The sequence below is a fragment of the Pithys albifrons genome, chromosome Z (assembly GCF_047495875.1).
Source record: "Pithys albifrons albifrons isolate INPA30051 chromosome Z, PitAlb_v1, whole genome shotgun sequence".
Taxonomy (NCBI): Eukaryota; Metazoa; Chordata; class Aves; order Passeriformes; family Thamnophilidae; genus Pithys; species Pithys albifrons.
In genome coordinates, this window is record NC_092497.1 from 7,578,796 (window position 1) to 7,595,697 (window position 16,902).

Sequence of the window (16,902 nt, forward strand, 5' to 3'; positions counted from 1 at the left end):
GCTTTAGAAAATGAGAGATTCAGTTTCATCAAGTGATTACTGTATATGCAAAGATTACATATGGACCAGAAGTTCCTGAGCTATGAGTCTGGAAACTGAGAAGAATGCCCAGAGGAGGCATGATGCACATCTTCTCCTCATACTTGTGTCACAGCATCTCCTTCTGCCACCATTGGAGACAAGATACTGTAGGAGGTGGACTTTGTCCATTAGTACAGTCACCCTTATACAGCATTTTAGTTCAGTACTTTTGAAGAGAACAGTAATTGTTGTTTGGAATTTTTAAACTCATTATGCTCCACTCTCCTACTTTCTGACATCAGCAGGGATTCTTCAGCGAGTTTTGGCCTCCCAGAGATGCTCAACAGCTGGCTCACTATTTTTAGCCTACCTGATAGGAAAAAAAAAAAAAAAAAAAAAGTAGTGTAACCACATCTCTAATCCATGTCTGCTTCCAGTTATACATTATCTACTGATTGATTGACTGGTAACAGGGAAAGTTTTGTTGGGTCACTGTATTCATGAGATAGTCTAGAAAGTTTCTTTCATTCACCTTTTAATGTCTTGTTCAAAATGGCTTCCAAATGTCTCTTTTAAGGAGACTCCTTTACAGAGTCAACACTTTCCCACTGAGAACTGTTTGCTGATAGTGTGTTGGTACAGACATACTTTTCTGTTCTTTTGTGGTTTAGATCTTCTCCAATCTATATTAAATCAGTGAAGAAATAAATATCAAACATGGTGTCATATTAAACTTTTATCTAAAGAAAACCCAAGAAAAACCCTGGTAAAATTATAATAGATATTTTTATGAGTGATTCTCATTTTTTCTCCTGAAATTGAACTTTATAAATTAAAAAAAAAAAAGAAAAGAAACAAAGAAAAACCCCTCCAAAAATAACCACTCAGAAAATATTAGTGGGTGGCTAGATACTTATTTCTGTCTAAACCTTTGAAAATCACTTGCAGTTGCCCAGCTGACCCTGGATAGATTGTGTTTTAATGAAAATTTTATTCCAGTGAGTTGACAATCTGATTCTGATTTGTTTTCACCAAAAAAAGTTTATTTAAACTGGTTTCTTAAAAAAAAAAGGGTTTTGTGACAAGTTAGAAAATGTGTTAACTTTTGGATAGAAACATTAAAGCTAGAAATAGGGAGAAAGGCGGAAATGGAGGCCCTCTGAATGCATTTGCTCTTGGATCAGTATTAACTTTTTTTATGGTTTCAAGTCACTTAAGCAATAAAAGTTCCATGAAGGACTGATTTGCTCTAATGGCTGGGAAAGACAGTTAGTAATGTTTACTTTTACCTTCTGTAGGGTCATAAACTTCCATCTTGCAGCTTGCAATTTTCCTAAATGGCATAAGAATTTGTGGTTGTGATTCTGTTCCAGGGTTGGAAGAATTTCTCCCTATGCCTTGTAGCAGAATAGGGAGACAAAACCCTTACAGAACAGTCAGATGGAACAGTGATAGAAAAGTTGCTGGAAAGTTACTGAGGTAGAAGTTTGCACTGAGGCATCCCCTGTCCCCACAAGTTGATTTAATTCTTCTACCTTTTCCCTCCCTGCCTTTTCTACATCACTGCCTCCAACACACAAAGATATAGACACCCCTCAACCATGTTGAGGGGATTTTTATTCCATATTGTCCCTGAATTTGTATGATCTGGAAAGCCTTAGGTTATGTGATCATGCATTACACTCATGTATATAAACTTCAATAACTAACAGGTTGGTTAGATGCAAAAGCGACTTTGAGACTGTGCAAGTGGAAAAAATACAAATATTTAGAACAGTTAGAGAGCATTCCTAAAGCTCAGGCTGAATGCACTGATGTTGAATTCTTTGTTGTTACCCCAAGTTATTGTTCTCTGGTATCAGCCCGAACAACGTTTCTCCATTCTTTGTGTTTACATCTTCAAGACTTGTAGCCAATTATCATCTATCCCCCTGAGTCATCATTTACCCAAATTATACATATTTAGTTCTCTTAATTTTCCCCCATAAGTCAGTTCTCCTAGTCCATTATGAAGTTTTATTACTCGTCTCTGAAATCCATCTTTTCCTTTTTATCCTTCCATGTGTTTTTGAACACTTTTAGGTTATTAGAGCTGACAGGATCATTTTAGATGTGGATTTTCTATTGTCACCAAAGGAAGGAGGTGTCTTTGATCTGGAAGAAACATACACACTATTCTATGTGATATTGTTCACCATAATCTGAATGTGTCTTTTGACATTACTGCCTTTCAGCTTCGCTCGTGCTGTCAAGCATTTGCCTCTGTGGCTATTCTTTACCCACATCTTAAAAGGTGAATCCTTCAAGGTGCTAGGCATGGCTATTCCTCCTCAGCAAGGATTCAGGTAACTGACCACAATATTAAGGGGCTCAGTACCCTCTAGGATATGTTGCAACTTATTCTCCATTCTTCTTGATGTGTGAAATTTTCTTTGCTGTGCAGTTTAAGTTTGATATCAGAACTTCTGCTTTGCTATGTGGTTCTTCCATCTTGATGGAACTGACATTTATCATGTGCATTCCTTCTGCCAGCCCTGTGTTTTGTGGTCTACACTCTCCACCCAGTCCAATATGAGTTCAGTTCTAAAAGCAAAAATTTCTGCTATAAGCTGTTTCAAATGTTTAACTGAGACAATTTACTACATACTCAGTGTTCACTAATTTTTAAGGTGACCAACAAAAAACATGAGAAAAATATCTCCCTGGTAGTTGACTACTACACACCTTTCCTTGTGTTCTCTAGTCATCAGGAAATTGTACCTCATTTACTTCCTCTGACAAGAGACCTTTTTAAACCCAGTGCACTGGAGCTTTGTAAATTACACAGATCTTGTTTTAATTAATTTCACTGTTTCTTTTTTTCACTTCAAGGAGTGTATCCTCATGTCTTTTGTAAAAATTTGAAGTTTTAGGCTCAAATTCACCAAGTTTGTTTTTAGCTTTTTAATGAAGAATTTAGTTCCACAGTAGTGGATGAGAAAATGCACCTGGAGTCAAGGGACAATAGTGTTTTCCTTGTTTACTATTTTAAGATAATCTACTGGGGATGTAATATATTTGTGAGTTTACACAGGAATTTGTCTACATTTAAGAACTACAGACTGATAGGTGTTCATAGCCCCAGGTAGAATCTTGGGAAGTCTTTGGTTCAAGTTTGACCTTTACTGACTCTTTGTCTGGCTTTCGATAGGTGGTTAAGTCTTTTTTTAGTCTCTTCATGCCTTGTCTAGTTCTTAAAAAATTCATTCATGAACCAGGCTCTTAAAGCAAGCTTGTACCATGCAATGATGGCTCAACTTGTAGCTTTTTGCCAAGGAGGCAGTGAAGACCCTTGTTCTTGGGACATACCTCTCTTCCTTTGTGCTGTAACTGATTGACAGGATCTTTGAGAAGCCATTTCCATCTTTCTTCTGCCATGCTCCCATGCTCCCAGAGCACCACATTTCACCTTGCTTTCTCTCTCATGCACCCACACAGAGCATGTCTCGTGGTTCTCAGCCCCAAGCAGGCAGAGGTCTGTTAAGAAGATTACTTCCTCTCTGCAACTTACAGAAGAACTTGATCCTACTTCATGCCATTCCACTGCCTATACTTAAAGAATAAGCCAAATTGAGAAAGAAAGGTAAGGCAAAAGAAATAGGCAACAAGAGACAATACTTGTTTGCTCCCAACGCCTCTTAGAGGATAGAAGAAGCTATTCAAAGTCAAAACATATGGAAAACAGCATCTGGTTATGGGAGCTTGGATGTTAATTGTTCTGACAGATGAAATTTTTCTCCAGAAAACTCATGAAGCCAGCTGGTATTGTAGACTTTTCTGTGGCTCATATTGTGACTCTTACAAGTTTCTGGAGACTTCCAGTCTCAGGGTGATCATCTTGTAGAAGCAGCTGCTGCTTAAAGATTTTCATTTCTGTATCAGCTGGAATCAAGAAATATATTCTTTGTGGGTTTGGATTTGTTTTGCAATATAAAAATCCTAAAGTGGCTTCAGATGCACTTACCCAAATTTGAACTTAACAAGACCCTGTTAAGTCTTATCAAAGAGATTCTAATGTTTATACTTCTTGCATACGAGACTGATTTTGAGAGGTGTCTGAAAGGTTCCAGTCTGAATTTGAATTTCCTGAATTGGACAATTTTGGCTGGCAAACTTGGCAAGAGCAATAACTCTAGAGAGACCACCGCAAAAGTCTGTTTCTGAATGGCCTAGGAGTTGTCTAATAATAGATCTTTTCTGCAGTTGTTTCAGTGTCTTTTGCTTTCAACCCTGAGCTGGAAATGTCAGAAGACTATACTGACATATGTGCTCTGTCTGAGAGAAAAAAAGAATATGAGGTTGTTTAGAGAGCATACCAGCCTGTATTAAGAACAAGCTACTTACATGTTTCTGAGATAAAAGCATAAATAGCTAATCATTTGATGGTGCTATCAACAAATGTTCACTGCATGGCCCTAACATTCTTTAAGGATGAAAATACCAACTTTTGTTATGTAAAAGTACAAAGATATTTCTCACACACAGACTTGATGTTATTTTCTAAGAAATGTTTGTTCCTCACCCTTGTGAAAGATAATGAGCAGTGGGATAAAAAAAAAAATCAACCCAAACCCACTCTATATAGATGTAGAAAAACAAAGCTTGGACAAGGTTGTATGTGGCAGAACAGTCTAATTAGTTTAGAGATGGTTTTGCTGTAGCTTTATTTTGCTAAGATTCAAGGCATTCAAAGTGATTGTTGTTTAACAGTAGCACAACCTCTGGAGATTAGTTGAGCATTCTTGAAGAAGTCTCTCCAAAAGAATTGAATCCAAAAATCAAAACAAAATATAGAAGAGGAAAAGTTTCTGAAACAGATAAATGTTTTAGAAAATCCACTGAGTTGTTCATATGCTGCGAACAATAGAAAGAACTCAAAAGACAGGACAAAGAACAGCAGGTACTGAGTCTATTTACTGCATGTATTCTAACAAGGTTCAACCCATAACTGAATACAAGAGGTACTGTTTCAATGGGATGGTTGTTTCTAGTTATATTCCTGACTTTCATTAGAGAATTCAACCCCCCCCCCCACAAAAAAACGAAAAAATCCCACACCAAACAAACAAACAAAAAAAACACCAACAAACCACAATTGGTTTTTTTTATTTATAACCACACTAGAAACAAGAAATCTTGAAGATTTCAAGAGAGGCTGGTCTGTTTAAAACTAAGTCTTCTACTGGAATTTGAAACATTTAATATTTGCAGGCACGCCAGCACTCTCTGTGCTGGATAGCTACCTTAACCAGTAATCTACATTCTGTTTTCTTTATTGTTGAGTCTATTCATTGACCATTTGTTGTGTGTATGGAAATTAGACATCTATTCTTGGAAGTAAAATGTTCTGGATGGTTGGTTAGACTTGCAGAAACTTGAGCAGTGAATCTTCAATTTACTTGGACTGAGATGATCAAAATTATCCCAGAAATTTCAGGATCAAGTTTAAAGTTGGAACATTGGCAGTTATGGGAGAACAGGACCTGGTATATGGTATGCCAAATCAATGGTTCATTCTGCACCTTATTTTGAGTGTACCAGTAAGAAAAGGATGATTCAAAGCACCTTACAAGGAACTTTCAAGACCCCAGGAAAAACCCATCTACATGTGAATCAGAGTCAGAAACTGTTCTCTCAGATCAGGGTAAGAAAGTCTGACAGATCAAAAGCTTTTCAGTTTTGTGGTGTTGTGGAGGCAAGGTAACTATGGTGTTACTTTAAAAACAGGTATGAAGCCCTGGGAGACTGCCAGTGACAATATGCTCTCCTGTGTCAAAGTCCTGCACTCAAGATCCTGTTTGCTTGACTTAGATCAGAGACTGGACTACTGGTTGTCCTCCTGGAATAAGTTACTCTTGCTGTAGGATTTTATCAGAAATTGTATCATGAGACTGAGAAATCCTTCTTGGTGAACTATTGCATCAAAAATTTCTATGAGAAATTTTGACTTTTAAAAACTGATGCTTTCATTAAAAACATAGTTGTCATCAAAATCAGGATGAAACCATTGTCTGTTTTGTTGAAATGCTTACATACACCAATAGTCACTAAAGTCTCTCTGCTGTCTGCCTGGACACTGCTAAATACAATTAAGCACTGCTTAGTCTGAGGAAGGGCTGATTTAGACTGTGCCTATCAATGTCTCATTTTGGGATATCATAGATGTATTTTAAGTGAGTTAATATTCTGTAAATATGGTTAACTTCTGCATTTGCAGATTTGCCTCTTAATTTGTTTTTTTAGTATTGGTTCATGGATGTATATGAGTGGGCCTTATATATGCTTTTACACAGAGAATCCTATCAAGTTATATTACAAATATTACAGCATCATAATAGTTAATGGAAAATAGCATAAGAGGAAAAAGAAAATTAGCATGCCACTCAGCAGGGCATTTCGGATGTTAATCTGCCTTGCAATATAATTGACAGGGAAGCTGATATCTGGGAAGATTTTTATTCCTATCTTTCTCTCTAAACAGCTAGTGTTCAGTTGTTGTGCAGCAGGGGAGATGGAGAAAAAGAAAGTTCTAGCCAAGTGAATGTTCTTTACCAGCAAAGATGTTAACTTTTGTCAGAAGGTAGTTAATCACTGAGAGAGAAACAGATGAAGAAATTGGATAAAACATTTCCAGTTCCAAAAGTCTTTATTGATTGTGTCTCCCTCAAGAAAATTCAGCTCAATCTCTGAAACCCTCAAGTGATTAAACCTTGGGCAGTCCACTGTAGACAGAGCAAATGAGAATTGTTTCAAAATCAGACATGTAGAGCTAGGATAGTTAAAGTGAAAAAAGATTTCTATTTCACTTTGAAATCCTAGCTGGAAATCCAACCTGAGATGTTGATTTTAGGCAAGAATTTTCATAAGTACCACAATCTTTCTCTGTGCAACAGATCTCTGAATTTTGAAGCAAGGAACTGCTTTATTTTCAAAAAGCTCTCTTAAACACAAACCTACAGTCTGGAAAAAGGGGGGCAGATCTCTGGTCCACCACAGATAACAAGTATACCTCGGCCTAATTTTTTCAAAGGTAATTAGAGTAAAGAGAGACTGAAGTGTCTCTAAATGAGATGTTCAGATCTCTGACCAGCTGAGAATTCTTTTATTTTAACTCAGAGATGTGAGGTTTTTCTTCTCAAACCATGTCCTCTAGTAGACTGTAGCTATTCTTAAGTTGGAGCATGACCACTAGCATGTGACCCAAGGTATGCAGCATTATTGATCTCCTCCCTTTTCAGTACACAGCTTGAAGATCCTGGATAATTGTGCTTTATGGAAGTCTGTGGTGTGCTGCTGGAGCAAAGCCCTTGGTTTCTCTGTTTTGGGGTTTTAGGATGTGAGGGACATTAAAGACCATAGGGGAAAAGGTCTAGCAGTAGTAGACACTGTGTGCTCATATCCACTCCTTCTTGTGTTACAGAAGAGTATCTTGTTCATTGGTTCACGTGCTGTACAGAAGTCTAACATAAAACAAAACAGAAAGGTAAATTTAGGAAACCCTCACTATTGAAGTCAATTAACATTTTTGTAACTAAAATCAAGAAGGTATTTGACTCAAAGAAGAAAAACCAACAAAAACCTGACAGCGTTGTGAGAGTTTTATCTTTTCTTGGACAATGATTCTGATTTTAGTTACATTTACAAGTATTGGAAGGGTTGTAGTTTCAGAAGTTATCACCTGTCAGCCGATCTGTAATAACTGGTTGAGTGCATAATTTTTAGTCTCAAAAGTTTGTGATTCAAAAACTAGCTTAGATCACTGGAGTCAGCCTTCTCAAAACTTAAGGTTATCCTAACTGTTTGGGATTCTCTTGGGTGAGGTGAGCATCTGAGCCAAGAATTCTTCCAAGAGAGTCAATGAATTATGGTTCAAATCATGAATGTAATTTCACATTGATGTAATTGCAGTAGCAGTGCTACATTTCATGCAAGTTCTTCCTTTGACTGGATAGACACCCTGAGCTTAGAATCTGCCTTAACTCTCAGCTTTCACCCAAAAGTTCCAAAGTACCTAACAAACGTTCTAATTTTCCTTCATTAAGATAAAGAGTAAACATGGGCCTAGAAAGATTAAGGGTTTGTTCCCTAGAATCCACTGAAGTATATATTCATTAGTTTGAAACAAGACCTTTGAATGCCTTTTTTGAACTGACAACAAATGTCTGGAAATTGCCATGGTTATAGATGACCTCTTAGACAATGCCTCTGGATCTAAGTGTATGGAAAATCTAAAGTCATGTTTTGTGTGAGGTTATGTTGTTCTAATAAAATCATAAGGTGTCATTGAAACACATAATGCAAAAAGGGTCATGATTCTTTGACTTGAAAAATGGGCAAAGAGAAGAAACTGTGTCAGGATACCTGTGGCTATCTGCCAGACTAAAACAAGAAAGGGTAAAAAAGCCTTTAATAATAGCTATTAATTAGATCTTCAGTATGTACCATCTTCATCTTCAACCACATATAACAGGCAATAATTAAGGTACAGATAATGCAATACTTGAGGTGGCTGAGAGGTTATAGGTGGCTGATGGAATCTACTCTTGGGACAATACAACCTCGGTGCTAAAAGCCTGCACCTGAAATGGTGGTGCATTGCTCTTGCACAAAGTATAAAGGATAGACAATTCCAGAGGCTTATTCCTCTCCTGTATGAAAAGTCAAATGAATGTCTTGTCAAGGATGGTAAAATTAGTCGTTTTAAATGGCTAAATATGAGATGTGTGACCAGTGCTTTTTAAGTGGTTTAAAGCAGATGAGAGTCAAATGATTCCAAATAAGCATGAGAGGTCAAGTGGAAAGACTCTGGTTTTGCTTGTACCAGGATGAGTTGAGTACCAGTGGGGTGAAATAATTCATACAATCATACACTGGTTTGGGTTGGATAGGACTTGAAAGACCACTCAGGTGACCTTCCTTCCATGGGGGGGAACACATTCCATTAAACCAAGTCACCAAGCCTCATCCAACCTGGTTTTGAACATTTCCAGGGATGAGGCACCCACAAGTACTTTGAGCAACTTGTTCCAGCATGTCATCACCCTCACAATAAAGAATTTCTTCCTAACATCTGATCTAAACCTACCCTCTTCAAATTTGAAGCCATTTCCCCTTGTTCTAGCATTATATGTCCTTGTAAAAGTCCATCTCCAGCTCTTTTGTATCTCCTTAGGTATGGTGTCCTCAGAGTTTTCTTTTCTCCAAGCTGAACAAAATCGACTTGCTCAGCCTGTCTTCACAGGAGAGGTGCTCCAGCCTGCCTGATGATTATTTTGGCCTCCTCTGGACTCTCTCAAGCACCTTCATGTATTTCTTATGTTGTGGACCCCAGAGATGGAAGCATTACTACAAGTGGACTCTCACAAGAGCGGAGTAGAGAGGAAAATCAGCTCCCTCAACCTGCTGGCCACGTTTCTTTTGGTGCAGCCAAGGACATGGTTGGCTTCCTGGGCTGCAAGTGTACATTCTTGGTGTCAACCAACATTCTGAAGTCCTTCTCAGCAGGGCTGCTCTCAATCCATTCTCTGTCCAGGCTGTATTTTTGCTTGGGTCTGACTCAACTCTGGTAAAATTCTTTGCTGTTGGTGGTGTTGAATTTCATAAGATTTGCTTGGGACAACCTCTTAAACCTGTCATGATTTCTCTGTGTGGCATCCCTTCCCTTCAGAGTGTTGACTACACCAGAAATCACACTTGGCGAGGGTGCACTCAATCCCACTCTCTATATCACCAGCAAAGATGTTAAACAGCGTCAGTCCAAATACTTAACCCTGAGGAGTGTAGTTGTCACTGCTCTCCACTTGGACATCCAGCCATTGACAGCAACCCTTTCAGTGCGACCATCCTGCCTGTTCCTCTGGTCCATCCCTCAAATCTGTCTCTCCCTTTTAGACACAAGGATGTCATGGACAGTGTCAAACACTTTGCACAAATCCAGGTAGATGTTGTCAGTTGCTTTTCCCTTTCTCAACAGTGCTGTAACCACATTGTAGAAGGCTACCAAAATTGTGAGGTGCAGTTTGTCATTTCTGAAACCATGCTGGCTGTCACAAATCACATGCTTATTTTCCATGCACACTTCCATGTTTTCCAGGAGTCTCTGATCCAGACATATCCTGTCTTAGGGTCTTCCTGCTTTCCCATTTTAAAAATATTTGTTTTTAACTTTTCCAGTCAGTGGGAACTTCACTGTTCTGCAGATGTCATATATGATGCATAGTGGCTTAGCAACTTCACCTGCCAATTCCCTCTGGACCCATCGATGCATTTGATCAGGTTCCATGGACTTGTACGTCTTCAGGTTTCTTATATGATCTCAAGCCTCATGTCCTCCTAAAGTGGGTTGTTCTCCATTCTCCCAGTCCCCACCTTTACCTCCTGCAACTCAAGCAGTGTGACTGGCTTTCAGTGCTCAGAATTATTCTGTTCAGCTCACAATGCATCCCCTGACTGTTTTGCCTTTTAGGCTTGCTCAAAATCTTCTGGAGACTTACTGTGGAGTTGAAGTCACTGTATCCATTATTATTATCCGTCTTTATTCCATACAATTACTATTTGCACCATTGAATTCTCTGGAGATAAAATTAAAATAGAGTATTTGTAATTTTTTTTTTTTTTTTTTACATCTCAAGCTTTTGTTTTTGTTTCCCTCTTCTCTTTAACAACCTTGTTTCCCTGGAGACCACTTGATATGTCCTCATGTTTCCAAGAGACTGCAGTTCAATAGGTTCAGAGTTAATAGGCAGCAGGGAGTCTCCAGATGTTTATGTGCTTGCCCAAAAAGCCGTCCACTGACAGTAAATGAACAGCTGGAAAGACACAATCCAAATAAAATATCTTTTAGCTGATTGACATATGTCTGGAAAACATGGCATATTTGAGAGAAATAGAATTGAAATTAGGAACATCTAGGAGCAAGACCTTGATTATCAATAATTAGTCAATTAGATATTTTGTTCAAATTCAGAAATAATTCACAAGAACTATACTGACTCACTCGTTACCACCTATAGAAGTAGATGACAGAAATAATGCATAGCCTTTACATTATCTTTCCTTAAGACATGTGTTGAGAAATGTTCATTATACTTCTGAACGTGGGTAATTCGAAGAGGCTAGATGGTGAAAATCATTTCTAATGGAATATGAAGCCTTTCACCCAGAAATCATGTTCATATGCAGCTCAAATAGTTGATGGCAAATGAGCTGTTGAGCTACTTTAGAGTTTACTATGAAAAACTTTTTTCCCCAGTAAAATTAGTGGTTCTGCACCCAATCATAAGTTTCAGTGGGGAAAATTGATTGTTCTGAAATTGTTGCCCATGTGGAAATCAAAATTAAAAAAAAACAACCAACCAACCAAACAAACAAACCCAAACAATAAATTAACAAAAACAAACCACTTTTCCCACCAATCTCTTTTCTCTGTAAACCCCAGTATATCTGCTCCATATGACAAGTCTCAGTTGTTTAGGTTGTTGTATTTTGTAGTGTTAACCTGAGTGTCCAGTGCTCTGTTCCTTAAACAACATTCTCCAGGAAGGAAGAGCCCTTTGGAGGGGTCATATGGATGCACATTGAAAGGCATGTGAGAGAGTAGATTTCTTTTCCATTTCAACATCTTTTTGTCTGTTATGGCATCTTTGGGAAATCAGTGATCTTTGGATGCATTCTATTAAGTACTGTTTCTGGGAATTTGACACTTCTACCACTTTCACCATCTTTGGAGAGGACTTAATGCAATTTTCTCCCGGATGAGATCTGGACTCCTCACATACCTAGTGTGGGCCTTGGAAGGAAAATTTGCTCCTTCATAGAGGAGTTATCTTCTGTCCACTCTGTCTGAGTTACAGTCAGGATACTGTAGGAGTTGCAGGACATGGTTACCCTGAACTGTCATCATGGCCATCACAATGAGGAGAAAAATATAGCTATCATTATGGGATAGTGCATAGTTTATAACAGTGTGCTATGATGTCCTTAATTAGACTGTATCAGCTGCTCTGTCTGCTACTAAAAGGAGACTTTCCTATTGTGTCTAGTAAACAGAGAGCTTTCAGCCCTTGATTTAGCACTGCAAATAAATTTAAGCAGAGTTTCCCATTTGATTGTTGAGCTATGGGTGACTTTTAAGGATCCTTTTCAATCCATTTCTTTTGCTAGCTATAAACTCTGTGCCACCCTTTCTTCCTCTTGTTTGGTAGATAGAGACTAATTCATGCACTTGAAGATAGAGGGGGACAAATCAACATAATTCTGAGTAGAGAGTGCAAACTTTGCAAACTTTTGCTGCTCAGTCTTCTTCCTTGATGGTCACTTTCTGCTCCTGAGTCTCAATTACTAGGATATACTAAATGTCACTGGCTTGAATAAAGTAAAAGTAGTAACAAGACCTCCAGAAAGAGTAAGAAATAGTGAAAGAAAAGTGGGGTTTTTTTCCATGCCATATTGTGTCTTCATTGTGAGAGGAGTAAGGTGACTTCCTCAAGACAGTCTTTGAGAAAAAATATGTATATTTATAGGGGAAAAACTCTCCCTGATCTCTTGTATGTACTAATCTATTAAAAGCATTGTAAGGAAGAACACAAGTGTGTAATCTTCAGTAACATTATCTAAGGAACCAAATTGGAAAAAAAACAAACCAGTGAACATTGCATGGACAATATGTCATAGTGGTAATCAAAGCCGAAAAAAAGTTCACAATCTACTGTTTACTTACCTGTTATACTTTATGGATGTGTGGGGAGAAGGTGGGTGGGTCAAAATGAGATTATGGAACATGTTTGTTTCTTTGATAGTCTCTCTCTATTTCTGCTACTCTTGAAAGATACCCACAGTTTGAGGGACATGCTGGCTGAACTTTGAAAGATATGATACCTCCATTTCAAGGAGCTGGAGATGTGGCAGACACTCTGTAGTAATTTCAGAGAGAATTTCCTCTGCATAACAAGCACCTTTTTTTGCTGCAGGGACTGGCAGGTTTTCAGTATACTGCAGTAAGAAGAAATAATTTGATCACATCAAACACACAACTGGAGTGGGACATTGCAATATCAACCTGTTTTACATGCAGGCGAGCATGGAGGTGGGGAGAGAAGGAAGGGCAGTGCTCTACTTTGACGGACTTGGACTTTTTCATTGATAAGACAACTTTTTGGAAGAACCAAAGACATAATCCATTGAAGTGTCCCTGAAATGTTAATGATATGTGAATCAGGGATGGTTTGGACTGATTGGGGTTTGACATGATTGTATGTATGGGTGGGAGCCAGTGAGCCCTTGCAGAAGCAAATGCAGGGTGGAAGTCTTCTGGTGCAGTGCAAACAGGGCAACTACTTGTGGATGCAAGTCAGACTGAGCAATAGAAGTACTCCTCTGCAGTAGGAAGTCCTAAGTCCTTGTGTGCCCTTTACTTGAAAGCACTCAATACTAAACAAGGGCATGAGACCTTCAGCATATGGCAATAAAGGGCTTCTTCCCATTGCTGCTGCTAGAGCAGGAGTGGGATCTCAAGCCCCACCTTGCCATCATGTGGAATCTTTGAGAACCCTAATCCTGTGCATCCTTCTGTATCTGACGCTTAAGCACTTAAGTATTCAAAGGAAAATAAACAGTCCTCGGTACACTTGCTCACTTTACACCAGGCCTCAAAGGAAGCAATGATGGCTTCATTTCGTGACTCTCAACTACTCATATGCTAAGGAGAGATTTTTATGATTAATTTACTAGAAATGGGATGATGACAGGAAAATGGTTTGTTCTATGTCTCAATTTTAAATGGATCTTCTCTGAAGCAGTGCTGTTACTGAGTTTTGCTTTTTGTTTACAGGCTGTGCCTTCCTAACATACTGCGAAAGGGAGTCTGCTCTAAAGGCCCAGAGCGCACTGCATGAACAGAAGACACTGCCGGGGGTGAGTCCAGGCTGACAAAAACTTTCTTTTTTTTCTTTTTTCTTTTCTTTTCTTTCCTTTTCTCTTTTCTTTTCTTTCTTTTCTTTTCTTTTCTTTTCTTTTCTTTTCTTTTCTTTTCTTTTCTTTTCTTTTCTTTTCTTTTCTTTTCTTTTCTTTTCTTTTCTTCTTTTCTATCTAAAATGGGTTACTTTTGGAGTTTTCATCTCAGATTTGGCAGCATAATATCTCTGGGTTTTTTTGATTATTCGCTATTGGGCTAATAAAATCAAGATACCACCAGCCCATGCAAACAGTTTCTATGCACAAAATTATAAGCTTTTTGCTCTTATTGGTAGTCAGGAAAACAATAATTAATTGGTTATAGGCTGGGTTCTACCAGCCTTACTCAGTTGGAGAAGGGGGTTAGCATTCTGACCACTTAAATGAGATGTTAGAAGTGCTCACCAGGTATTTCTTTTTACTATTTTCCTTGTGTGAAGCAAGGTGTGGCTGCAAGGAATCAAGAAACAGATCACATTATTGAGTTATCACAGAATGAAAACATATTACTGATGACAAAGTGGTTTAACTCAGTTACTTTAGTATTCAAGCAGGTGTAGCAGATTGGAAAGGCGATGAGACAAGGAGAAAAGAGAGAGAGGAAAGACGAACACAGGATAATGAGGAAATTATTCACATGAGCAAGATCTAAGGTTCAGACAACACAAGCAAAACTAAAAATAGCATCAGCATTATGTGGGGAAGACCTGCCCTGCTGGGATAGGTTTTTAGTTTAGCAGTTACCCAGAAGAGGGGGAGAGAGACAGCTATTTAGATTCACCCAGGGTACCTGGATTTGGAACAGCCAAGTACTCCTGTAGATAGAATATGTCTGATTTCACAATGACACAAAAGTCAGTGATCAAGTAATTAAGAGTGGGATCCTGAGGGTTCTAGATTGCATCTGAAATGAGAGAAAATCTATCCAAAATCTGCCTTTATTATTTGCTGTTGAATGACTGAGTTCTGTGTAGCCATAACTTTCCTTTCCAACAGTCCTAAGACCTTGTTCTATGTTGCTGGAGAAAGTGTTGACTCCGCTCTGCTTGTTTCCATCATCCTGGGTCTATTTACCTATCTCTAAACCACCTTATCAGTATGAAGATACCCACACACTTGCTCATCTACATCTATCTTTGCTTAAAAGGCCATACCTTATGTAAATATATACATACTTCATTCCCTAAAAATATTTCTGTCAGCTGACAACTCCCTCTGAATTTTTTTTTCTAGAAACTCATTAACAGCAGACTGAAAGATGCTTCATTGTTGTTGGAGGTTTAGGTTTTCCTTTCCCTTACTCACCCTCTGTTGTTTTCTTTTCACTTTTGTCTTTTCTGAATGATAGAAGTGGATGCACAAAAAGTGAAAATATGTTCAATAAGGATGTTTCAGGTAACATTTTAATTGAAATTTTCTGAAATATGCTTGAAATCAAGTATGTATCTATCAATACTAGAGATAGGCCTGTGAGGAATAGCGTGTTGTGTATTTAACAGAGATTAACTGAAATTCCGAATGTTTCCACCGACTGTTTGCTCTCCTCCTTAGGAACCAGACCACTCACTTGCACAGGGAATTTTATCTTCTCTGTGAGGCTAAAATCTCATCGCAACATTGTGTGATGGGAGTATCTTCAAGAAGACAGTAAGATTTGAGGGCTCAGAGCTGGAGAAGGAGAGCAAGTGATGTTTTGGGATTTAATTTTTTTTTTTTTTAGTTTTTTATATGTCCACAGTTCTGTATCTCAGTCTGCGAATTCAAATTATAAAGGTCTTAAAGTCAAAACTGTCATCTTGGAGGGTGGCAAAATTCAACCAGCTTTTGCTTTACCATCAAGGCTTCCTGCAGAGGCTACAGTGACTGATTCCAATCTACAGGGAAACAATTTCTTCTTTGGCTTGTGTAATTTCTATTATATATACACCATACTGACTTTGGAGGTCTTTTTTTTTTTGTTTTGTTTTCTTTTACACTTTCAGAAGACACATCAGGATCTGATTGAATTGGGACTGAATCCCCTGTCTAAAATAGCAGCAAGGTTTTTGAGAGTTCTGAATGTTGAATTTTTTACAGAAACCATGCTGTGATATAGTTATTTTATTATTACAGACTATTCTGAGTGTAAGGGACCCACAAGGATCATTGAGTCCAACTCCTAAGTCAATGGCCCACACAGGGGATTGAACCCAGGACCTGGGCATTATTCCAACCAAGGTTTAACCAACTGAGCTAATTCTGGTTCTATTTGTCTCAGGATAAAGGTTTACTTTCCACCAGCAAACCCTCTGCATGCAGCTTCCTGCCAAGTTTCTGAACTCATCTTCTGGATGATGTCACTGTAGTTTATTTAAGGAAACCAGTCTTGTCGCTTGATAAACTACCATGCCTGGATACTGTTTTATAGTTGCTGTGTGAGTAGCTGAGAATTTTTTATAGTTTACCTGGCTGTTCTTGATAACATGTACCACCAATATCAACCATAGTTCATCATCATAAAATAAAAAGCACTTTTAAGGTCAAGGGTCTAAGTCTTCATTCACATGAGTTCACAAATAACACATACATAACATCTTCTCTTGACACTCCACTGTCAGTGACACAAACAGCATGACGGAGGAGGTATCAAAAGTAGTTAACAAGCCTGAAATAGGAAAAAAATAAATAGTACTAGAGTAAGCCATTCTTTCCCATCCCCCAGATAACCATACGTTTTTCTGCTCTTGCAATATTGCTGTTTGTGTTCTTCATATTATAAAACAGAGAACTGAGTCATTTTTAATAATATTCACATGAATGTTAATGTATGGAAATGGTGAGGCATGAAGAGTTTTTGTCCAGATTCAGATGCCTTCCCTCTTAGCTATGTATCACTTTGTTTTCAGTGGAATG

General features: G+C 38.2%; 1 protein-coding gene across 12 annotated transcripts in view; it reads left to right on the forward strand.

Moving 5' to 3' along the window:
* Positions 1-16,902, forward strand: part of CELF4 (CUGBP Elav-like family member 4) — a 714,867-nt gene that overhangs the window by 80,608 nt on the left and 617,357 nt on the right. For all 12 annotated transcript variants that reach the window (XR_011699890.1, XM_071579960.1, XM_071579949.1 and 9 more), the window contains exon 2: positions 13,889-13,971. Coding sequence is in view for 11 of the 12 variants with exons in the window: in XM_071579960.1 (XP_071436061.1) it covers positions 13,889-13,971 (83 nt within the window). In the remaining variant the exon portion in view is untranslated. The remainder of the gene's footprint in view (positions 1-13,888; positions 13,972-16,902) is intronic.